At 35.9% G+C, this 25,903-nt stretch overlaps 2 protein-coding genes across 2 annotated transcripts in view; one reads left to right on the top strand and one right to left on the bottom strand.

Moving 5' to 3' along the window:
• LOC148948399 (pentatricopeptide repeat-containing protein 2, mitochondrial-like) overlaps window positions 1–25,903 on the bottom strand; it is a 447,312-nt gene that overhangs the window by 273,044 nt on the left and 148,365 nt on the right. The gene's annotated exons all lie outside the window — the stretch shown is intronic.
• The window catches only part of LOC148948400 (uncharacterized), a 111,863-nt gene continuing 101,368 nt past the window's right edge, over window positions 15,409–25,903 (top strand). The window contains exons 1-2 of the mRNA XM_089094497.1: window positions 15,409–15,554; window positions 22,593–23,327. Of these exons, the coding sequence (XP_088950623.1) occupies window positions 22,692–23,327 (636 nt within the window). The 5' untranslated portion in view covers window positions 15,409–15,554; window positions 22,593–22,691. The remainder of the gene's footprint in view (window positions 15,555–22,592; window positions 23,328–25,903) is intronic.

Below are 25,903 nucleotides of genomic sequence, written 5' to 3'. Positions count from 1 at the left end.
GTTGAAAGTTCTGGAAATTAGGTCTTTGAGGATGCCAACCCCCTCACAGCCCTCTGAGTAAGGGTAGTAATTTATGCTCTGGGGACATATAAGGTATTTATAGAAAGCGTTGTTGTAGAAACTCAAAAAGGGCTTATTCGATTAAAAATTGAAAGGACTAGTGCCCTTTTTCATAGTCGAAAGTATTTGGAAGGCTTGACATTTGTATAACAGAGATCCGTGTGAGTGCAATGTATTATTATTATTTTTTTTTGTTTAGACCAGGATACTTCGTATCGAAGGAGTTATCGTAGGAACTTCGAAAAGGGCTCATTTGATTGAAAATAGAAAGGGCTAATGCCCTTTTTAATAGTCGAAAATGAGTCGAAACTAGTCCCCCTCCCACGCCCACTGTCCCATTTGCCCATCATGTTTAAAAACTAAATGTCGCCTTAAGATTAAATCAAAATGCACTGTGTTAATGCTAATTCCCAATAAGGCATCTCAGCAGTATCCCAAGAACGACTGAGGGTATTATGTTCAAACTTTCGGGGTTACTTCTGCTCTTAAAATATAACCAAATGAAATAGTGTAAGTGGATCCAAGCTATCAAAGAAATTAAGAAGATTTTTTTTGGCGAATGGTATCAAGTTTTCTATTTCAGGTCAACTAGTGGAGGTATGAAACTAATTTAAACACTACTATTTGTGTCCAGATTTTTAAAAGGGTGCATGTTGTTAAAAATTGCTGAAAATTTTTCTCCAGCATACAAATAGCAGGCCGAACTATAAAGGCTCAAAAAAACGAAATGATTGAAAGTGTTATTTTCTTTTTCCCTGAAAAGACTGTGTCAATGTAAAACGAACAGAAATTAATTAAAAAAAAACTTTTTCCACATAATAAGTTTTTCAAAGAAAAGCAAAGAACTCTATTAAATCAAAAATGAGCAAAAATAAAATCAAATAATATACCAAGCTCGAAACAACCACAAATCAGTATCAATAAATAAATGAAATCCAAAACGAACAGAAATTACAATAAATAACCAAGTCAAACTCAAAACGAGCAGAAATTAACATGAGTAGGGCTCAAAACCCCTATGCCCTCCCAAGGCTAGAACATAATTTGCACTTTACTGAAAAAATACAAATGAATGTGCATTGTCAGTTTCAAACAGTTCGTGGTAACGAACTGTAAGTAAGTAGTGACCCGGCTCAATGGTAACCGAAACTCTAAAAAACGGAATTTTGATACCAATAGATACATCAAAAGAATCAAATTTTAATTCTGATTTGAAAAATATAAGTTTCATCAAGTTTAATCTTACCCATCAAAAGTTACGCGCCTGAGAAAATTTGGCTGATTTTCGAAAAAAGGGGGAAGGACCCCCTAAAAGCACGAATGAAAATCACACCATCATATTCAGCGTATCAGAGAACCCCTACTGTAGAGGTTTCAAGCTCCTATCTACAAAAATGTGGAATTTTCCATTTTTTGCCAGAAGAAAGATCACGGATGCGGGTTTATTTATTTATTTTTTTCTTCTTTTCCCCAGTGGTAATTGTATTGACCCAGTGGTCCTAGAATATCGTAGGAGGACTCATTGGAACGGAAATTAAAAGTTATAGTGCCCTTTTAAAGTGACCAAAAAAATAGAGGGCAACTAGGCCCCCGCCCATGCTCATTTTTTCTCAAAGTCACCAAATTAAAATTTTGAGCTAGCCATTTTATTCAGCATAGTCTAAAATCTAATAAATATGTCTTTTAGGATGACTTAATCCCCCACAGGTCCCAGGGGAAAGGCTGCAAGTTATGAACTTTGCCCATTGTTTACATAATGTATTGGTTATTGGGAAGTATGTCCCCCTTTCAGTGGGGGATGTTTCTTTGGGTTAAGGGACATTTCTATGAAGGGGGTGCCGGATTTCCAAGAATTATTTAAAAAACGTTCAGAAATTAAATAAAAAAAAACAAGTTTTTTTAATTGAAAGTAAGAAGCAACATTAAATCTTAAAACGAAAAGAAATTATTACGTCTATGAGGGGGTTTGCCCCCTAGTCAATACCTCGCTCTTCGCGCTACAATTTTTTTAGTGCTTTCAAAAGAACCATCTATTCTAATAAAACGGCCTTTGTTGTTCAGTGGTCTGTGAATTAATTGTTTTAACGTTTAACGTAAAGAGCGTGGTATTGACTAAGGGGAGAACCCCCCTCATATACGTAATAATATATACGTAATAATAATAAAAAAAAAAAACAAGCGATACGGCTCAATAGTAATCGAAACTTTTAGAAACGGAATTTTTATGTCAATAAATGTATCAAAAGAATGGGCTTATAATGCTGATTCTAAATATATAAATTTTTATTAAGTTTAGTATTACTCATCAAAGGCTACGAGCCTGAGAAAATTTACCTGATTTTTTAAAGAGGGGGGAAACATCCCCTACAAATGAAAGAATTTTAATGAAAATCACACCGTCAGATTCAGCGTATCGGAAAACCCTATTACAGAGGTTTCAAGCTCATATCTGCAAAAATCTGCAACTTTGTATTTTTTTTCCAGAAGAAAAATATACTAATATAGAAGTTCGTTACGTAAGTTAATTTGTAAATTACGTCAGAAGCAAATTTAGAGACAGCCATTTAGCAAAAGAAAAGTAAAATTTTTATGCAAATTTTGTTTACTTATTCAATGACGGTGAGCCAAAATAAAAGCTGCATTAACTAAAAAACTATCAGAAATTAAATAAAAAAAACTAGTTTTTTAAACTGAAAGTAAGGAGCGACATTAAAACTTAAAACTAACATAAATTATTCCGTATATGAAAGGGACTGTCCCCTCCTCACCGCCACGCTCTTTAAGATAAAGTTTGAATCTGTTTCAAAAATTTATTTTTTTAAAAAATAAAAAAATTTAGCGTAAAGAGCGAGGCGTTGAGGAGGGGACAGCCCCTTTCATATACGGAATAATTTCTGTTCGTTTTAGGTCTTAATGTCGCTCCTTACTTTCAGTCTAAAAAAATTGTTTTTTTTTATTTAATAATATACATATACTGATGTTTAGTAATCAAAACGTTAATGTTATTTGATTTATTATAGTTACAAAAGTAAAAAAAATTATGTTTTTTCAGTAAAGTGCAAATTAAATTCTGGCCTTGGGAACGCATAGGGGTTTTGAGCCCTGCTCAAATTAATTTCTTCTCGTTTTGAGTTTGACTCGGTTATTTATTGTAACTTCTGATCGTTTTGGGTTTCATTTATTTATCGATGCTGATTTGTGGTAGTTTCACGCTTCTTAGATTATTTGATTTTATTTTTGCTCATCTTTGGTTTAATGGAGTTCTTTACTTTTCTTTGAAAAACTTATTTGGGGGAAAAAGTTTTTTTAATTAATCAAGATAAAAATTGAAGGAACTTATCGGTTGCATTGGCACGTAAGCCTGTTTTCTTCACTTTGAAGACAACAAAACATAACTCTTTTTTTTAAACGCCTCTGACATGCACTCATTTAATGAAACAATTAGCTACAAAAAATAAAACATGCATGAAAAGGTTCTTTTATTAAAATGGGAGATTATGACATGTTTATGTTCAGGGGTGTCTATAGGATGTTTTCGGCTTTATAGAACACCTAAGATTACACAGATTTTTAATCTGTATGAATAAACATCCCCTGGCCCAGCCTCCCAAAACTTTGTAATAAAAATACTATTAAAGAAATATTTCACAAATCTACGGCTGATCGAACGTTTTGACAGAATATAAAAATTTTGCCCACAATTCTAATTACAATCCAAAATTTTAATTTGTTAGCAGATAAATTAAATATAATTTATGAAAATTCCTATAATTAACCAATAAGAAAATTATGTCAGTTAAAAAAAAACGGACAAAGATTAATTCAAAACATTTTTCAAAGAAAAGTAAAGTGCCGTAAAGAATTCTAAAACGAGCAAAAATAGTCGTACAAGAAGTCAAACTTAAAAATAAGAAAACAGTTACTGTGAAAGAATAAATGAAATCCAAAACGAACAGAAATTAGAATGAATAATCAAATCAATCATAAGGATAATACTGCTATGGATGATTAGGTGAATCCTAAAACGAATAGAATCTGAGTGAATAACCGAGTCAAACCTAAAACGAATAGGAATTACCACAAAATAAGAGTAAGGGCACTGCCCCCCAAAACCAAGTAAAGACTGTTTTCAATAAAGCGCAAATGACAGTCTGCCCTATTGAGGGTCTAGGGTTGTGTATGTGGTAGTTTCTTTTCATTTTTTGTTTGACTTGATTATTCATTGTAATTTGACTTTGTTTTAGGATCGATCTATTCTTCCCTAGGAGTATCTTTCATCTATATTTGAGGTTCTTTTAATTTCTGATCATTTTAAGTTTTGTTCATTCATTTGTAGTCATTTTTGTTTGTTTTGGGTTGATTTAGTTAATTTATTTTAGCTCAATTTAGGTTTCACGATTCTTTACTTTCCTTTATTAGACTTATTTTATGGCAATGTTCTTTAAGTTAATATTACTTAAAAAGATAGAAAGTTGATTTTGTTTTAAGATTGCGCAAAGAGTTTTTTTTTTCTATAGATGACCTCGACCTGCATTTGTTCAAACACGCTAACAGTCTCAACAAAACAAAACAGGAAAGATTATAAAAAAAAACAAATCTAAAAACAATTTTCAAAAAAGTTTCAAAGACAAGTAGAGCAATATTAAAAGACTGGAAATTAAATCATAAAGTCAAACTGTTAATGATCAGAAATGACAATGAATGAACTAATGAATGATAAAACAAATAGTAATTAGAGTTAATAATCAAGTTGAATTTAAAACGAATGGGAATTACCAGCTAAAAACTTGTGTTAAGGGGATTTGAAGAGCGGTTGCTCAACTCTTGTAATAATATCTGTTTGTTTTAAGGTGGTTTCGTTTAGTCATTCGTAATGATTTTAGTTCGTTTAAGTTTGAATTCTTACATTGCTGTATTTCTGATCCTCTTATATTTTTTTTACCCTCATGTTATTCCTTTTCTTTGAAGAGATCTTTTTGAAAAATGGCTGTAATATTAATATTTATAAGTGAATGTTTCGTGTATCGGCATAATTATCATAAATTATATCAGTTTTTACATTGTGAAAAGTTGTGTCTGACAGATTCTTGCGAAAAAGGTCTAGCAAAGCCTTTTCTATTTGTTGTGATTGTATCCAAAAGCTGCAACGGCTGAAAATTTATTTGTTTGTTTCTGTAATCCAATTTCGCAAATTAGGACCTCGATTGCAAATTAGATCAGAGATGTCTCTTACTTGGCATGAGCGCCAGAATTTCTGTTCAGGGTGAAGGGCAATAATGAAAAGGCCTTATTTGATAATTTGAACGAAAAGTCCCACAAATTCAGGGGGAACCCACCTACGTCCCCAATAGAAAAAAATATTGTGAAATTGTGCTAAAAATTGTTCAGGTTGTTTTTTCCTGAGAGGTAGGGGATGCCCGTATCATCTTGAACTTGATAAAGTTTGACTAGAAACGAAAATTTATGCAAATCTTTACTCATTTTACTTTCAATTTATTTTCAAATCTTCATTTGAATTTATATTCATTTCTATTCTAGAAATGAATGTTTACACAGATCCTAGAACTCTTGGAAAATGTTTTTGTGGGAAATCGGTTAATCACACTAAGCTGAGTCTTGGGTTGACTTTGGTTATAGAATGCTTTTTAGTGCTCACTTTTAGGAGTAATTAAAACAAACTTTTTTGAAAAGAAGTTTTTCAAATAAAAATAAAGAGCCATATTTAAATCTAAACCAAGCAAACATAAAGTGATACAATAATTTTAACCTAAGACTAACAGAAGTTCCTATTAATAAATAAACCAAACTCAAAACGAAGAGAAACAAGAATGAATAATCAAGTCAAACTTATAATAAACAGAAATTAACACAAAGAAGAATAGGACCACCACCCCTTAACCTTCTAAAGGCCAGAGTAATAAATCACAAGGGTAATCAGGGTCTGCAAAATAAGAGTAATGACACTCCTCCCCATCCCTTCTTAGCCCTGTAAACGGCTTGAGTGTCAGTCGCATTTTATTAAACACGACATATGTTGTTAAAACAGAACCTGTGAGGTTCTTATTTAAGTTTGACCTGATTTTTCAGTTTAGTCTCTGTTTCTTTTCCATTTCATTTAGTCATCTGCATCAGTATCTGCTATGTTTGGTACGATTATTCATTTTAATCTCTGTTCGTTGGGGTTTCATTTGCTCATTGATATTATTTTCTGTTTGTTTTGAGTTTGAACTATTTTTGTTTTGAGTTTGAACTATTTTATTATTTTTTGGCTTGTCTTTGGCTTGGCTCCTTACTCTTCTTTGAAAAGCTTCTTTTTTGGAAAACATTCTTTTAAATTCATTTAGGTTCGTTATTGATTGACATGGCTCTATTATTGCTTAATATTTTTAATAAATGGAATTGCATTTCCTCTCTCTCTCTCTCTCTCTCTCTCTCTCTCTCTCTCTCTCCCTCTCTCTGTCTGTCTGTCTGTCTGTCTCTCTCTCACTTTCTCTCTCTCTCTCTCTCTCTCTGCGTGCCTGTCTCTCTGTCTGTGTGTCTCTCTCTCTCCCCTCTCTCTCTCCCTCTCTCTCTCTCTCTCTCTCTCTCTCTCTCTCTCTCTCGGTCTCTATCTCTCTCTCTCTCTCTCTCTCTCTCTCTCTCTCTCTCTCTCTCTCTCTCTCTCTCTCTCGTCTCTCTCTCTCTCTCTCTCTCTCTCTCTCTCTCTCTCTCTCTCTCTCTCTCTCTCTCTCTCTCTCTCTCTCTCTCTCTCTCTCTCTCTCTCTCTCTCTCTCCCTCCCTCTGTCTTTTATAAGCGCTTTTGAACGCAATTAAAGAATTGCAAATACCTATTGAACACCAAAAATTACCAAAAGAACAATTGCCACAAGCTTATTCAACATGGGTTAAGGCTCTACGCAAAGTCCTTTTTTTCAAATGAATATCCTTTTTAAACGCATGCCATGTAAGACTGAATAAATAAATTCACCTCAAGATCCTCCGTATTATTAGGAAAGCCTAAGAATGTCTTGCCTGCACGACGTTTTTTTAGTACCTGTTTGTGAGTCTTCCTAATTGACCGACCGTATATGTATCGGTGGTAGCGGTATACGTTAGATTGCCATTTGACAATCTAGTGGATCAAGCTTCTGGCTAAGGGATGCTACCTAAGGCTTCTGTTTTTAAACACATCTAAGACTTTCCGTAGTGTTGGGCGTGGAGATATGCCAAAGAAGCCCAAATCATGTGCGATCTGTGCTTCGGCCATTTTGTGTGGTTAAAAGTTTTTCTTTCATGGGCAGGTGATGACAGCTTTTGCTCCCCAGAGTAGTATCCTGGGACAATTCTTCTCCTTGTACATTTTTTTTTTTTTTTTACTAAACTTCGCCGACGGCATAATAGCTTACTTGAGATTGAAAAAAGGTACGATTCTTGGATGTTAACTTCAGCACAGTAAGAACCAAGGGGTCGCCTTTCTCCTGGTCGGAACTTCCGCCCTTTCACCCCAAAGTCAGTTTCAAGAGTAGAGACACTGGCAGAGTTGAAGGACCACCTTCTGGAAATTTATTTGTCAGCCAATCTTGTTTGAAGATCAAATTCAATCAAAACAACCCCATAATAGCACCCAGGGGCCTGAACGTCATTTGTGCTTTGCTAAAAATGATAAGTATTTCGAGCAGTCTGCTGTTTTAGTTTTTCATAACAACTCAACAGAATAATCATACTACTAATCAAATTTATAAAGACACAAGAAAAAAGTTTCTTAGAATGAATACATTTGTGATTTTCAGTTGTGTATAACTATTTACAAGGACCCTTTTGTTCAATACTTTCCCTTTAGCCTCCCGTTACCTTCAAAATTGTAGAAAATTCATAACTAGATAGGAGTTTTTAGTGGAAGTTGGTAATTTTTGAAGCAATTCGTTTGTCTGCTGAAGTAATACATATTTTGAATAGGCAAATCAATAAAGGATTTATGAATTGATTTTCTGCATATATGAAAGGAAAGTATTAGAAAGGAAAAACCAGTGCAGAACAGGGCTATGTTCTTTCTCTTTTCCTCTTTGTTCTCGTGCTCGGTAGCGTTCTCTGTGATTGAACAGAATTTTGTATCCAAAGTAGAGAACCCAAAATACAAGACGACCTGATTTTGCTGACGGTATTATTTTGATAGAGAGGAACAAGGCTGAGCTTCCTAACGCTATCTGTGAAAATGCTCTACTTAGCCTCAAGATTGACTCAGAAAAGACAGAGAGCATGGTGACAACTGCTCCCCTTCCCCTGGATTTAGAATGTGAAGATCCAACTGTTGAGCAGGTCGTAGAATTCAGGTACCTTGCTAGTATAGTAGGAAAATTCGGGATAGAGCGAGCAGGAAGTGCAGCTGAGTGTAGGGCAATCCAGTGGAACTTTAAACCGATTGAAGTTAATATGATGATTGAAAAGGGTTCTATGAAGTTGAAATTGAGGCTGTTCAATAGCAACTTACTTTTTTCACTTCTCTACAGCAGCAAGTGCAGGAAATCACCAACAACAGAGACAGAGTCTTTCCATCGAAAACAACTGCCTTCAGAGGATCATGAACATAAACTGGAGAGGTTACGTCAGAAACCAGACAGTCCTTTTTATCTCAGGCCATCCCATGGTCACATACGTCATTCGGCAATGAAGGTGGTGAATCTTTGTGCACTTGATCTGTATGAAGGATGATAGGATCCCGAGACAGATCTTAGAATGACAATCTCTGGGAATCTGCATGAGAGGTGATTAAAAAAAGCCTTGTGCTGCACCTACCAACGGGACCTGTTTAACATTTACAGTACGGTGCAATCCCAATAGGAAGACATTTGTGCAGCGGCACGTATGCGGGATGACTGGTGGCTCTGCATGGATGGCCTGGGTGCTTCTGCTGGCACAGCAGGGTCTAAGGTCTAAAGTTTGGGCTGTTTTTAATCTGTCAGCTTTGTAATAAAGAAAAAACTTGTTTAAAGTACATTTCGCTTTCAAGAAGGTGCGAATGACACATTAGCGTTTAAGAGGTGTGAGATGGTGCTAATACAACTCTTACTTGTGGGTAATTATATTCCATCTTCTTCGTTTTTGAGTTTCGGGTCAATTATGTTGTACGAAAGCTGTTCATAATTTGGCTGATTCAAGGTTTTAGCTAATTTTATCAAGCAGAAATAATTCGAATTTGTCAATGCTTTTACTTCAGCGGCATCTAGTCTAAACGTTATGACAACGTACCAAACGTTCAATAAATTCTGACTGAAAAGGGTTCTATTTCACCAATTAGTTTTATATACTTTTAAGCTGTAGTATTCTCTTTTTTAAGGCTAAACAAATCGTATTGCTATTTGATTGAAAAAGAACTTATAGCCTATATTACTAATGACTAGTAGACTCTATAATGATCAGCTAGCCAACTGAGTCATAGCCTAGGTTATAATTTGTTTCATTGGGCTAGTGCCAGATCTAGCCTATCTTTGTTGGGTAACGTTTGTAATAATCATGTATTTCTTTGTTTCTCATGTATTTTGTTCATTTTGAAAATTGAGTTCAATACTTACTGTTGATAAATTAGTCTGTTTAAACAATAGGCCTAGACTGTAACACTAGGCTAGCCTACTAAAATATTATGGCCTAGACAGAAAAATAGACTACTCTTAGGTTAGGCCTGCTAGCCTCAATAATGTGTAAAGTTTGTTAAGTAAGCTGATAAAGATGCACATATGACCAACCAGTAAGGAGGGGTGTGGTAAATTTGTGTTGTAGAGAGAGACCAGATAGAAAATATTTACCATAGAGGTAAATTTTTTGTTATCCATATTATTGACTTATGAATAAAGTAAACATACCATTTGGTGCCTATTTATGCTCTTTCCAAGTATAATACTAATCTTTGTTGGAAATGAATTTTACCCCAACCCCTATATATACCAATTCAGGGTATATATTTGAACATTAGGGGGGTGGGGGTAATTTTTATTTTTTATGTAAATGAGAGGTAAGTTAAAATTCCCCCCCCCCCTAATGTGCTAATATATACCCTGGACTGGTATATATAGGGGTGGGGATAGAATTCATTTCCAACAAAATTGATTATTATATTTAGAAAGAGCATAAAAAAGGCATCCAGTGGTATGTTTACTTTATTCATAACTCAATAATATGAATAACAAAAAATTTACCCTATTAGATTCCCTTGGCACATTCAATGCTCTGTAGCAATCACTGCTATAACAGTCACCCCCTCCCTAATGTTGCTCAATGCAACCCTAGAGGTATTGTGGACTAATATTCAAAGAGTAATATGGTAGGCTACCAGATGTTTCTCCATTCAACACTTTTCCAGTACAATGGTTGCTAGTAGGGCAATTGCATCCCATCTTCTTACCCATACTAGGGTCAGATATAATCTTAGGCTTTATATGAAACTTCTAGGTAGATTCAATGAGTAAATCCAAAACCTCTAGGTTAAAATAACTGAGATGTTTATTGGGGATATACACCTTAATTATATGCAAAAATGTTCTGCTTTTTTGCTCACATTGGTATAATGAACCAAATATGGTTCAAGATACAAGCAGACAAAGGAATTAAAGATCCTTAAAGAATGGAATTGGGGGAAGTTAATTTTATTCAAGAGTATAAGGAGAGACATGGATGTATTAGCTGTATAGACAATATCTTTAATGTGTGATATCCCACTTTAAATTATAGAAAATTGTAACCCCAAGTAATTTAAAAGGTGACACAAGAATATCTGGGGATAGGGGTGAGGTTTTAAGAAAACATATTGGCATTATCATAAATTTAGAGGGGTTTACTCTCATGTCTAAGTTTGCAGTGTCATCTGTAGTATCATTGAGGATGCTCATAGGGTTGCTTACTAAGTTTTTGTAGCAGGTTTCAACAACTGATAGGTCATCCACAAATTTCCATCTGTTGGGAAATTCCTTAGTAAGAGTATTTATCATAACAAAAAAGGAGGGGACCTAGGGAGTACCTAGGGATACTCCATTATGGACAGGGAGGGAGTTAACTAATTTAATCAGGAAAGAATCAATATTGAAATCAGTTACAAGTTTATCAACTAAAATTTTGTGGTTAACAAGGTCAATGAAAATTAAATTTAGCCAGCAAGTAGGTTTTTTGAGAATTTTCCCTATTGAGTCAATAAGAAAAACAAGTAATGGGAAGTAGAAGTGGATTTGATATTTCCAAATTGTCTCAGGTTAGTAAGAGGTAGTATTTTTTATTTAGGCAATCTGCAAGGAATCCTTCATATAGTTTGGAGAATAAGAAGTGAGTGATTTAGGACAAACACCTTCAAAACCAGGTTTTCTGTCTTTCTTTTTTAAGGGGGATATGAAACCCAATTTGTGGATGTTGGCCAGACTCAGTAATCTTATTGAAAATACCAGACATGGGCTTTAAAAGGAAGTCACTGAAAGCACTAATAGAGGAAACTGGATATCTAAAGGGCAGACACTTGTTTTCATAGTTTCCTAATTCTTCTTATTATCTCAGACAGAGATTTGGAGGGGAAACCAGGTGGGAGATCATCAGTAGATAATTGATAAGACAGTGCCAGAAGGCTCTGGATGATGGAAGCAAGGAACTTGTTAAGATTATTAGCAGTAACTTCTGGGGATTCAGGTAGGTTGAAATCAAGCTGGTTTAGACTCCAACCACACAACTTCTTTACCTTGGAATACCAATTTTTGGGTTTATTGGTAAACAATTCTTTGACCTTATTCTTGTAGTTGGATTGGGCAGATTTACATATTTCCTTTCTAATTGTTTTTCTTGTTTGTTACTGGAGCACTTCTTGGGTGTGGTTACTATAATAGACAAGTACCTTTTTTTTATTAACCCTACTCCCAGAAATATTCTCCATATAGATGTCTGACCCTAGGATGCTACCACCTTCTACCATTCTGTGGCTCTCATGCTGTAGTTTCAAATATCCCATAAAATTCCTGCAAATAACATGAATAATATTGTTTTGGGTAAGGCAGGAAATGAGTTTATCCTGTTTATGTAGGTTATTTTAATGCACTTTGTCCAAGGGAACTTGTAAAGGCTATAGGAGAAAATGGGATCAAATAGGAAAAAAAAAATTCTTATAGACTATGATTATGCAGATGAATCAAAGGCCATAGACAAACATATTAGTGAAATAAGGTTTTGACAATTCAGTTTTAATTATAAAGTAGATGAAACTTCAAGAAAAAGAAAACAACATCAGTTTGAGATCCCTAAAGCTTTCTACAGAGAATGGCATTGCAGCCCACTAAAGAAATACATGTGTTGTGTACATGGAAGTCTGTTAAATGTAATTGAGAGCTTCTTTCTGATTGTTCACTGTAGGTTGCCTTCAATAGTTGCAATGCTGTAAGTGTGCAATAAAGGCAGGTATACCCCAGAGTAGTATCTTGGGACCTATGCTTTATCTTCTCTATACAAATGGCATGGGAGAAAATCTTGTCAGCCCTCTATATCATTTTGCCAATAAAACTGCAACATACATAGCCACCTCTAAACATAAAAAATATAATGATTGAATAGAATGTCTTGGATGAGAAAGCTGGGGATCACTTTCCTGCAAAAGTCTTCTACAACCCACCTCAGTTAGCCGCAGACCCCTTTCATCATATCTATTACCAAATGGGGATACCTGCTGTATACTAGTGCTCTAATAACATTGTAGACACAATTTTAAAAGGTCCAGAATAAAGCAGGTCCAATCATTACCCATGTCTCTCCAGTTTGTTAGTGGAAGGTCTGATGTAGTGTTAACCGCTGTTTTGTGCAAATATGTAAATTAACCTCCTTCTATGAAGCATTCTTGCATTATGCCTCTATTGTCTAACCAACAAAGTAGGCACACAGTTGCACAGCCCAGTCTAATTATCTTAAGAATGACACACTTAAGATCAAAGCTCTTGAAGAACAGCTTTTTGTCAAAACTGCAACCTCAATTTTGAATGATTTTCCTGGGGGGGGGGAAGGAATCCCTAAAAGTCTTTCTATTGAATCCTTTAAAAAATATTCCTTAAATCATTTTAAATCCCTCTGTCCAGCAAAGTCAGGAAAAAAATCCTGCAGAGTTGCTGGTTAGTGAGGATTGGGAGCCATTGACTTGATTACATCCCACTCTGTCTTCCATGGTTCCATTCAGAAGCCAATCTGTCTTATCTTCCATTGAACAGCCATTTACAACAGACTCAACAGCTGTGTGATGGAGTAATTTAAATTACCATCAACATATCAAATACTAAAAAGTACCTTGCAATATTTGTATTAATCAGATTTAATGACCCAGACTACCTTCAAAATAAAGCAACACATAAGCAAGGCTTAAAGCACAAGCAGGGTACATAAGCTTAAGCATAACAGGATAACAACCTTCTTTCTTTTGTTCTTTGAAAGATCCTTATTACTTTGAGGTGAACAGTCAGCAATCACTAGAACCAAACTCATCTGGCTTACACATTATTGTTGACTACCTTCATAAAGGTATACATAAAAAGACACTAGGCTTGCTTCTTGTATGTACTACTACTTCTATATATCTTCATTTTCTTATATATTAACTACCTTCACCAAGGCCTAGATAGAGAAGGAAATAGGCTTGCTTCTTGTATGTGCTACTACTCACTAACTATATTCAATAACATCATATGTCTTCCTCTTACAATAACTGTGCCTATAGGTTGAGCTTTTCAGGTGGCGTGACAGCTCTTCTAATCCATGTTCTGGTTGGTTCAAGAAAACTACTATCCATAATACAGATCCTGTCTCTGAAGGCCCCCTGAAACCTGCATTGGGTTTTATCTTTTGCTATTAGTGGTGGTGGTGTTTGCAGTGGTAAAACCTTCATTAGGTTTTACATTTTTGCTATTAGCAGTGGTGGTGTTTGGGATAAGAGGGATCTGCAGCTTTCATGATTTGACTCTGCTGGAGACATGGAATTTGTTCCAGCAAGCTTGTTAGAAGATTTGTTTTGTGGCAAAGCTGACCTGGAGGTGTATGATCATCAAGACTGTATAGTGAAGGACTTGAAAGGTGTTATCTGTTCCTTCTTACTACTGATCCCTCTTCTGATACCACTGTATATGATCTTGGCTTCCTTGAATGATCAACAATCTTTGCTAGATTCCAAACAATTTGTGGGGAAGTTCACATGCACACATAGTCATCTACTTCAAGAGGGGCATGTGTTTTGGCTAATTTGTCATAATGACACTCTGGCCACCATTGTATTCTCTCATAATTTCTCAGGAATATTTCAACAGGTTCTACTTTCTTTTGTAGATGATAAACTTGATTGCAACTGTTGACTCAGAAGGGATTGTGCAAGGAAGTAAGGCCATCTAAAGGTGTATTCATATGCTCCAGTAGTCCCAAGTAGGGGTAATCACTGTTTTCAGATGCCTTTGTCATAAGGTTGTTAGCTGTCTGCACTGGTTCCTCAATTAGGCCATTTGACTTTGGGTAGATGGGACTGGATTTGATGTGCATGAATCCTGATGCCTCTGTAAATCTTTGAAACTCTGCTGAGGAGTACTGCAGACCATTATCTATTATGAATGTCAATGGTATATTGCATCTGGCAAAATGGGTTTTCAGTTTACTAATTGCTGTATTTGTTTGAAGTTAAGCTGCTCAACATATCAACTTACGAAAAACAGCTCTGATAATCTGCAGTGATCAAGAAATGAGCTCCATTCCCCTTGAAAAGGTCAGATTCAATCTTCTGCCAGGGAAGAGGTGGGATGGAATGGTTGATTAAAGACTCATTCTGATTTGATGGCATATCCTTAGTACATGTTATTTTTCTTCAAACATACTCCTAAATGTCAGCATTTACACCTGGCCAGTGTACTAGCATGTAGGTCTCTTGCTTTGTTTTCTCCACACTAAGGTGGGATGCAATTGTTTTAGAATTTCAGGTTGTAGTGCTTAGGGTATCATAATTCTTTTTCATTTAAAGATAGTGTCATTTCCAGCCAAGAGTTTGCTCTGAATGCTCCAATAATTGACTGTGCTTGACAGGCAAATATTTCTGCAGCTTGGCCATCAAGACTCCATGGCCTTGAGAACAGCGTTCAGCTGGGAGTCTTTATTGTCTTCAAGCTTGATAGCTGCCAATTTGTTGTCACTCACTGGTATGTGTCTGATTACTTAATGTACATATACATCTATTTCCTTCTGCAGTTTGTCATCTGTTTCAGGTAAGTGCAGCCTGGAGAAGGCATCAGCAACAGGAATTTCTGATCTAAGACAAAATTGCAGGTCAAGATCATAAGGCTGAAGCTCCAACATGAGTCTCTGAACTGAAGGGTGGGGGCCTTGTGGATTGTATTTGCAATGATAGTTTCCAGTGATTAATGATCAGTGATGACATACTCATTTTCAAGTTACAATTACTTTTGTTCAATGCTTGAGATGCATAGGCAACAACTTTCCCACAGCAGCAAAGATGAGCTCCCAAGCCATGGCCTAAGGTATCAACTTTCAATTCTATATTTTTAATAGTATAGTCAAAAAAGGATTTACTTGAGACAGTGGAAGCTTTAAGCTCAGGTAGAACTTTGTCATGGGACTCAACTGAATTTGTCTTGTTTGACAATTTCACAGAGGGTCTTGTTTTGAGCAGACAAGCTAGGTATGTACTTTCCCTGGTAATTCAGCATTTCTAAGAGGGTGAGGAGCTCTTCTGAGGATTTAGTGACTGAGTTTTTGATTGATAGCTTTTATTTTCTCTGAATCAGGCTTCATGCCTTCTGCTCCAATGATGTGTCTAAAGTAATAGACATTGCTAAAAACCAACCTGGCATTTGTCCTTGTTAAACTCCACTCCCTTCTGCAATGCTTGTTCTAGGAGAGCTTTCAGTTGCTCATTGTTCTTTTTGTTGGTTCTTCCAAATACCAGGATGTCATCAATTATAACTGTTAAACCATTTAGCCCTTCAAAGGTTTCCTCCATACTCCTTTGAAACTGATCTTGGGCTGAAATTATACTGAATCACATTCTCCAAAACTGATATCTACCATATATGGTACTGAATGGCATCATGTAAGATGCTCTTTCAGACACTGCAAGTGACCAATACCCAGATTGTGCATCCACTTTGCTAAAGATGGTAGTAGCATGGATTTTGATGTTACATCTTCCACTGTTGGTATGGATAATATGGCTACTTTATGCATTTGTTTAAGTCTAATGGATTTTTGCACAATGAAAACTTCTATCTCTTTTCTCTACCATTACCATTGAATCAACCCATTCCATGCGTGTCAGCTTTTGGAGCAGTTTACTCTAGTGCTTCAGGAACTCTGGGCAGGATATGCAATTGGTACCAAACCATCGTTTAGATGGATGCTCTATTCACCATCCAGACAACCAATACCTTCAAAGACTGTTTTGGACTGATCTTGTTTACAGATATTGGATTTGCTTGAGTAAACATTGAGGATCAGCAATTCTAAATTGATGCTTGATCTGTATCTAATGGTGGGAGTAGAGGGTGAGTCAACAATGTAGAATTTTTGGATCACAGCTTGGCTGGACTTGTGGCAACATGGTAAATTGTAAGCTCCAACAGCTGGTGTTTTGGATCCACAATAGCTGGCGAGTCATTGACTAGTCAGGTTGAGTTTTGGTTTGAAATTATGCTGATCAAGGATTGATTTAGGAATGATATTAGCTTGGGCACTTGTATCTAGCTTGAAACAAAGAAGAAGCTGGTTGTTTATTATGAAGATAACAATTGCTTCATCCTTCTCATATTTCTGGAGTATAAGATGTAAGTAATACTGTATCATCCTCTCCTGGGATTGTGCCTGTTTCAATCATTTTTCATTTTATTTATAACCCATCACAAAAATCTGGGCAGAGCCCAGAAAAAGACAGAGTAAAAGACAGAAATAAAAACACACAACTACAAAGAAGGGATAAACAGGAATGACCAAAGATGTGAAGACTTCTGGCATTCAGTAGAGGAATCACAAATGCGCTTCTCAATAATCCCAGCTTTATTTACCAATGGATACTTTCTTTGCAGAAAAGAGCTACTTGTCCAAGTTGGAAGTTCCATTAAATACTTTGCAAATTTAAAATAAAGGCGATGAACTTGCTTTCTCTTTCTTCACGGAAGCCGTCCACTTAACTCTTTCTTCAGTCTCGGAAGCCGTTCTGGCTAAGTGGACGTGCGCTGGGTTGAGAATTCTTTGTACGAGGGGCACGTGTTCGGTTCCTGGCGTGGCCAGTTATTTGGTTTGGGACGCAGGTCAGTGGTGTGACTCTAAGCTTAGCCAGAGTCGACCCAGCTCTAAATGGGTACCTGGAGAAATCCGGGGATGGTAAGCAGGAAGGGTGTGCGAAAGCACAGGATGGCTGGCCCCCAGCCTCCATTGCACTTCCTGGCTGAAGGGCCACGAAACGGAGATCAGCACCGCCAGTTTCGACCTTAAGGATCTAGTGCCGTCATACTTACTTACTTGCTTTCTCTTACCAGAATTAAAAAAAGACCAAACAGGAGCAAGGGCAAGTAAGTGAGGAACTGTTAGGCTATTATATAACTGAGAACAGTGAGCTCTACTCATATATGACACGTTTGAAGCCAGGGAGGCATAGGCAGCCCAGATCTTACTAGCATAGTTTTTCATTGCCAGGTTTACAGTTTCTTTCAGGTTTGCTCCAATAGGCATGCCCAGGTAAGTAAGGCTGCTAGCTAAAGGAACCTCAGAGCCAGATAGACTTATTGAATTTCTATCCTTTTATAGCTGAATGGTAGAACAACTGTTATATCAGTATTAAAGCTCAAATCAATGTGGTTGTACTCATCTTAGAGAAGCTCAAAAGTTGAAGAGCATCCTTAGAAAGTGCAGGAAAAGTTTAGTAAGTCATCCGCAAATGTAACTAACAAAAGATCAACATCTTTGAAGATAAATGTACAGTTCAACTTATCCTGAGCACCAGTAACACAATTATTAAACAAAACTGGAGAAGTAGGAGCTTCTTGGTATACACATTTTAGAATCGGAAATAGTTGACTACCATCTTTAATTCCAACCTTCAGATTTCTATACATGTATCTTAAGCAAGTAATTATTGCAGCATCAGTACCTTTCAAATGGTCCTCAAGCAAAACCTGCAAGAATATACAAGAGTCAACGGCTATTGCAACATCGAGTGCACATAAGACTAAGAAATCACCTCTTTCTTCAATATCCTTCGGCACATTTATAAGCAGAAAGAGAGTATGCTCTCCATAAGCCTTGCTGGTACCCAAACTGACGAGGAGGGTTGGAACAATTTTCTTCAATGTCTTTTATCAAAAATGACTCAAAGAGCTTGAAAGTAGTACACGAAACGGTAATGGGGCGATAAGAACTGCACAGAAGTATCTTTTTTGCCTTTTTTAGGGATGGGAGTTATTTGTCCGATATAAAATTGCAAATGGACTACACCACGGACAAAGATCATCTGAAACAGTAGTGCTAAATGTTGTTCGATTAAAGAGCCTAAAAGTTGCAGGTGCCTAGCTGAAATAGAATCAACACCAGAGGAAAATTTTTTCTTTGATCAGATTCTTTAATTTGTTGAATTTAATCATCTACCATACTCACAATCTTGCTCCAGCAGACTTTTGCAAAATGCTTTATTTTATTTTACTGGGAGCAATTTTTTTCTTTTGCTGGGCAGTATTTAGCTGAATAAGCTCCACCACAGAATTAGAATTCTTTACTTCTTGGGGCATTACTTGTGAATTCTCTCTGATTTCAGAAGTAGCTTTGGGATCAACTGCAAGCAACAGCATGTATTTCCTGTTTGATAGGTATAAATTTCCTTCTGCTGAAGGACTTACTGGGTTGTTTTGTGGGTTTTGCATTTTGTTACAGTATTTTCTAAGTAAAAAATCCTCTTCAGCCAGGAGTCTCTCTCTGACTGTCTAGTTTCTTTTTCCAGTGATAATTTGATCATAAATCATGTCATCATGTTCCTTTGTAAAGGCAAAGTTTGGCTAATGTCTTTAAGTCAATAATGTACTTTTCCACATTTTCACTTCTAACTGGTCCTGCTTTTGAAAAAGAAGCCTAGCAAAGAGAGTATTTTCCTTTGGGCTAGCATGTTACCGTGCTAGGAGAGGCTCTATTTTTTGGGCGTTGCCATCCACAAATTCAAAAGTAATGAAGATGTTTGACTTTTTTCTCCTGTCCAAATTGAAGGTAAGTGTACCTTTTCTCATGTCCACAGACTTTTCAGTTTTTCTAGACAGAGGTCCAAAAAACTTAAGTTGTGCATGTTGCTCGAGTGGATTCCATTCCTCTGCAAGGGAACTAGAGTCCCAATTATAGTTGGTTGTTGAACATCCATGATAACTTGAAAGATCCACTTCTGACACTATGCAATATTTTTATTAATAAGATTTATTGAGCCAGGATACCTACAAAATAAAGCAACATATAAGCAAGGCACAAATATGGTACAAACTTAATTATAATATAAGCACAAGCAGGGTACAGAAGCACAAGCAGGATGCTGCATACCTGCACCATGAATTGAAAAAAAAGGAATGCAGTGAAGATGTAAAAAGTAGAATAGCTGAGGTGCAGTGTTTTTTTTTTCGTTTTTTTGCAGATGAAAGTAAAAAATGAAGAATAGGAAAATATATTGGCGAACCTTTATTGGAATATTGGAAGCTATAGTAATGATCATGGTCAAATGTGGGTGCTTCAGAAGGTTGAGGAAGATAAGTTTGATGTTCTAGAGGAAATGTCTGTAGATAGGTTTAGACACTTGTTTGACTGACAGTACATAAAAAAAATAAGATATGCAGAAAATGTGGTTTAATGCCACTTTCTTGGCTATGCTGAAAGAAAGCTTTAGATGACTAGGTCATGGTTACAGAAGAAGGATAATAAATTGCAAAAGATGGTGCTTATCAGCTATCCCCCGGCAGCTAAATGACAAGTATGCCATCCCCAAATAGGCAGGTTCTATGGAACAATAAAAGATTAAAAAATGATTCAAAGTAAAGCATTTGAAAGGGGACAAAGAGTGTATACTATGAGTAGATTGGAGTGTAGAGGAGCATTCTGCAAAGGTGCTTTGCCTTGAGCAGCTTAGTGCTGCAGTGAGTTATTAGTAGTAGTAGTAATAGTATTGTGTAGGGTGGTAATGCTTCCCTTATTTGCTTTGCTAGCTTTTGCTTATAATTCAGGTTAGAATGTTGCAATCAGTGTGTTGCAACACTAGATAAACTATCGGTGTATTGACCAGGACAGCTTTTGATAAACAATTGGTCTGGGATAAGTTTAGTACTAAGGATAGTCGTCATATTGTTAACATGATAGTGTTTGGCAAAAGAATATTTCACAAAGCACCAGACTAAACTGAATGCTGCTGACAATGTGTAGGCAACATTTAGCCCAGAATGAAATATGTAGAAAAACGTTCCAGAGGGAAGGGAATAATGCATCTTCCTGTCAAAATACTATTTATTCTATCCTTTTTAATATTTTGCATTAAGGAGTTTGTTATTGATACACATCACCAATGCCCATTGAGTGATGAGTAGATTTGTTATCTGGGTGCAGTCAGGTGCTTACAAACATCTGTCCTACAGTCAGGATTTAGTAGCTTTTTAGACAAACTATTTATTACTATATTGGAAAGGGGTTAGGTTTGGAAAATGAAACTTTCAGGGATGGATCTACAGACTAAAGCATGCCACAGGAGGGTGTTTTGAAGTACCTACCTCCACTCCTTCCTCTAGAGGGCACTGACCCTTGATGACGTGTAACAATCTTTGTGTTATAAAAGTGAAACCTTGAAAATAAATCTTCTGATTAAATATAGTACAAGAAAAGTGTTTTCACCTTCACAACCCTTCTCAATCCCAATTTTATCAGGTTTTAAAGATCTGCAGATACATTTCCTAAATTTAGAAAAAAAAAACTATTGATGTGGTCTTAAAACTTTATTCAAATAACATGAATTGTATTTTCAAAACTAAAACTAGAGAAAAGGAAACTGAAAACTAAGAATTAAGGTAAAATGATGTTTTGTCAAAATTCCAATAGGTATAAACCTATTGCGACATAGAAATACCTTCTAAGACTTAGAAATTAGAAGTAAGTTAACATAGAAGCTTGGCAATACCTTGCCAGAGTATGTTTATGGCCCTGGATTCATTACTGAAAGTTCCATTTTCCTAACCTAACCTCTTTCAAAGATAACAAACAATAGCTTGTCTGGAAGTTTACCACTTTTTATTCTGTATTTTTGAAATCTTACTGCATGAAGATTGATTATTTTTGGATTTATTTTAGGGTGGAATTCATTCTTTAATGTTTCAATAGTTGTTTTGTGACACATAAATAAATTGAAGTTTGTTGGAAATTTATATACTCGTATCATTTTCCTCTTGCTGGTATCAGCACGTCATTAGACCAATGAAATTGCTTTATTACTCGTCTTTGAATTAGGTCCCGTTTATTTCTATAAAGGTAACAGCAAGTACCTCTTCGTCTATACAAGTCCCACTTCCTGTCTACTTGTCTTCGGCAATGCTAATAAACAAAACAAACAGACTAAAAGTATGTATTGGCAAACAAAACAATCATTTAATTATGATTTGTTTAACTTGTTTCACAATTAGGCAGTTCAGCTGCATACAAATTGATCAGATCAGAAAATATCGGCTTGGCTTTTGCCCTCTGTATGGAATGGCGGCTGAACTAGCAGAGTCACATCTCTGACTCCCATCCCAAGCCAAATGATTTGCTACACCATGACTGAAGCCCTCGTCCCAAAGGACATAGGATTAGAACTTCAGTGTGTTTTCCACTCTTTTAGGGTGTTCCTTGCAAATTTGGTTATCCAATCTCAGAAAGTTCAAGTATTAGCTTTATTCAGAATTTTTTTTGAAATGAAAAGCGAATTACTTTGTGGAATCGTTTCAAGAATCAGGAAACTTTACAAGATTCCTGGTGCGATTCCGATCCTTTGGAAATCACTGTAGTAGGAGAAATAAGTTCAAAAACTTACCCATAGAAGTACTGAAAAACAATCGTCGTCCCCCCCCTTCTAAATTGTTCGCATTGATGTGCACCAACATTCAGCTAGGATTATTCTTTTTTTGAGGGTGCCATTCCTAGGAGTATATTCAGGATTGAATTTCAGCTTCTGGCTTGGGAATCTTGAATTTTCCAAATAATACAGAGGTGCCCATGGGGAGGGGGGGGGGGACTGAATGATGCTGCCTTATATTTTTGTTTTGAGATTTTTATTATGCAGCATTGGAAATGATGATTAAACCCCCCTAAAATTCAGTTTATGGGCCACCATGAAATAATATATCTTTAGTTGATATTTTTTGCGATATTGGGAACATTTTCTATTCAGGATTCAATTTTTTGAGGATTTAAGAGGGTTAAGTTTTATCTTTGTGATGTTTAGTTGACCTTGTTTTTTAGTAAGTCAGGTATTTAAATAGTGTAGTTTTATTGTTTGTAAATTATTATCTGTAATGCAGGAATGACAGCTTGCTGTGACGGCCCATGTTAGTTACAACTAGTGATGTTTTTAATCCTTGAATAAAAGACAATTTTCTTGGATGTTTTAAGAAGTAAAAATGTTGTTGGCTAAGAAGCGAATCTGGGAGCCAAATTCTCTTCTTGTCCCTCTATTATTAACTTTAGTGAGACTTCTTCCTGATATTTATTTATCGACTACTTCAAGTGCAATATTGAGTGATATTAATGAACTTTCAATATTAACACAAGGGAATAACAGATATAGTGGAAGACATTATAACAGACATGAAGCTGTTAGTATTAGCCCCAAAAGCCTGGAGTACCTTTTCGAAAGACATCACAATGATGTTCTGAATGATCTCAATAATCTTAGACAGTTTTCGGACCAACACAGAAGGATTGTTGAAGCGTATGTCTTGAGACTTGTGGAGAATTCGTATGGGTTTGAGAACTTTTCTCTTCCCAGCACTTCGTCTCTCTGTGATAGAGGTCTTGCTGACCTGAATGGGACACAAAGACCTCTTCAAAGATCTGTTTCAGCAACTAGTGATTTAAGTAGCAGCGATTTACCTGATTTGAATATATTCGACCTGAACATTAATGATGATGATCTGTATCCCCTGGAATATCAGTTTGGTGAAAAGTCTCTTCTTGATGAAGCTATCGGACTGTCAATGTCAATGGAAGCTCCGATATCCCTCTCACCTAGTCGATATGACGAACTTACGCTGGAGGTAATGTAGCATACTGAATTAAGTAAAAGTAGATTTAGCTGTAATTACAACTCTTGTATATGTGCTTCAGTAGCATTCTATTTACTCGTTTCTGTGGCAGATTCATTGAGTGGTAATTTGATTAGCCTGCCTTTTTTCTTTTGTCAAGAAAAAGTTTTGCAGTTTCCGTATTGCTTAATAACAGACTTCTTAGCTTCTATTTCTGGCTATTCTTTTTTCAAATTCGCAAGCTTTCTCTATAAATTTTACCTCGATATATCAGTGCAAGATAATTCTCCTTTTGAAGCTGTAGACTTTCTTTGGTAAATTTTCACATTTCTAGGAGCACAGCTTCAGTTGATCCATTAGTTTAGCCTGCAACTGGCCCACTGGACTATATTCTGCGACGTAGTTTTTTTTATACACAATTTGCCTTTTTTGTTCACCTAAATACTAAGTCATTTGTCTTTAGTGCTATTTGGTTATGAAGGAAAGAAAAAAACAAAATGTAATGTGTGTATTATTCAAAACCTTAGCAGCACTTTTAAAACTGGAGGACGTGGTTATTTTTTGTGTTTTTGTCTGGAGTTAGCTTTGTACCTAGTAAAGTTGACTGCTTTATCTGCCGTGGTTTAAGGTCTACAGCATAGAATATGGGTAACTTATAAGAATGGAAACTGGCGTTAGTATCATCAAAATAACTTCCGACGCCATCTAGCATTTGGTGAGACTTCGCATTTTTTCCACAATAAGAATAATTAATTTAGTTAGTGTAATTAGTAAAATTAGGGCAGTAATAAGTGTCCGATCTAAGTTCCTGGCTTAAAAAGCGATTTCAAAGCTTGAAAAAATGCCAAGTTTCGCCTGCTAGATGGTGTTGATGGTTTTTTGTTCCGACACTAGTGCCAGTGATCACTCTTATAACTTACCTAATCTCTTTGGTCTACGACAATTGGGGTAAACCGTGCAAGCTGTTATTTTATATCCTATTTTTGTGCCATAAACATTACTCGATATTTCTGATCTAAACTGAAGTAAGACCGTTACTCGTCACGAGATCAGTTGTTTTTACTATTTTTGATTTTTATTAACTTCTTTAGTTATATAAGGTTTCCTTCTGTTGTGGGGTCTGTCCTTATGTGAATCTTACAGTCATCTTATGGTAAGCTGTATACAATAGTGGTAGAAGATATTTCTCATTGTTTGTTACGGTGCTACTACTGCTACTTCTGTCGTCGCAGCATCAAGTGGCATGAAGCAAAAATAGCTACATACCCCTTTTCTCCACCCGAGCTTGTTCAGAACTTCACTTATTACTCTACCCAATGAAGTCTCTTCTGACGACCCCTTTTTGCCCCATTCAAGGACGTCCTTTTTTTTTATTTGGCTCCAAGTGGATTGCCGTAAAGCAGGATTTTTTGTAGCCTATCATTTCTCATTCTTAAAACGGGATTGAACGAACCATCTTGCATTATACCTTTCATATTTAACTGTCCTTGCATTAGGTTCTTAGACCGTGTGATTGAACCACATTTTTCGGACAGCTTGTTGTTTTATATACGGTCATTCAGACAGGTTCCTTAAGCTATCCTTAGCCAACTCCTCTGGGAAATGTCTAGCATATTTTCTCCAGCTACTAGACCTGCTTCTTACTGTAATGGCAGCAATAGTATACTTGTACATATTACCAGTTACTGTAACGTACCCTTTTGACATACTATACAAGGATAAAACATTCCGTAAAGCTTTTGTATCAAGTGAAATAATTACCTGTTCGTAGTCTTTCAAACTCAGTATGTCAGTATACTATACAAGGATAAAACATTTAAAAAAGCTTTTCTATCAACTGAATAATTACCTGTTCATAATCTTTCAAACTCAGCATGTCAGTATTAACACCAGATACTGTTAAACCCATTCTCCTCTCTCCCTAAAACCTTGTTGTTCTTCTCTTAAAACTACCTCCAACATCTTTTAGTCTAATAAGTATCAATATGCAAAGTAATTTGTTTCCTTCAGAAATCCAGCTAATCCCTCTACAATTATGGTAATTATTACTCAGTCTTATCACTTTTTTAGATGTATTCAGGTAACCTGAAATCACAAGGTACATCCCTTTATCAAAATCACAATTTTGAGCATATTATACCTAGCTTCGTAAATATCATAGAACCATTGTTTGGTGAATTGGATATAACTTAACACCAACGCTAGTTTATTTGCAATGTCTGGAAATGTATAGCCCAAATGAAATTAAGTAACGAGAGTTACTGCATTGTAAATAACTATGATTACCTTAAAATATCATTTTAAAAAACGAGTGTATGAAAGTTCCAGAAAATGACTCATTACCGAAACCATAGGTATTTTTTAAAAATAAAGTTTGTTATATTAGAAAGCGTTCAGCATCAAGGAAAACCATAACTAATTGTTAAATACAGAGTATTTAAAATGCACACTTACATTTGTGCTCAAAAGGAAAATGGTGTCCAAGAGGAGTTCAAATAAGCAGCTTTAATTTTCGAGCTATTTTGCATGACCGTTGTCACTGACGGTTACTTTATCAAATTATGTGATATGTATAAGATAAAACGCTG

The sequence above is a fragment of the Artemia sp. Qi Xiang Cuo genome, chromosome 9, assembly GCF_049724085.1.
Source record: "Artemia sp. Qi Xiang Cuo chromosome 9, ASM4972408v1, whole genome shotgun sequence".
Lineage (NCBI taxonomy): Eukaryota > Metazoa > Arthropoda > Branchiopoda > Anostraca > Artemiidae > Artemia > Artemia sp. Qi Xiang Cuo.
Note: the sequence above shows the minus strand (reverse complement) of the source record. Positions and strands in the feature narration are given on the sequence as shown.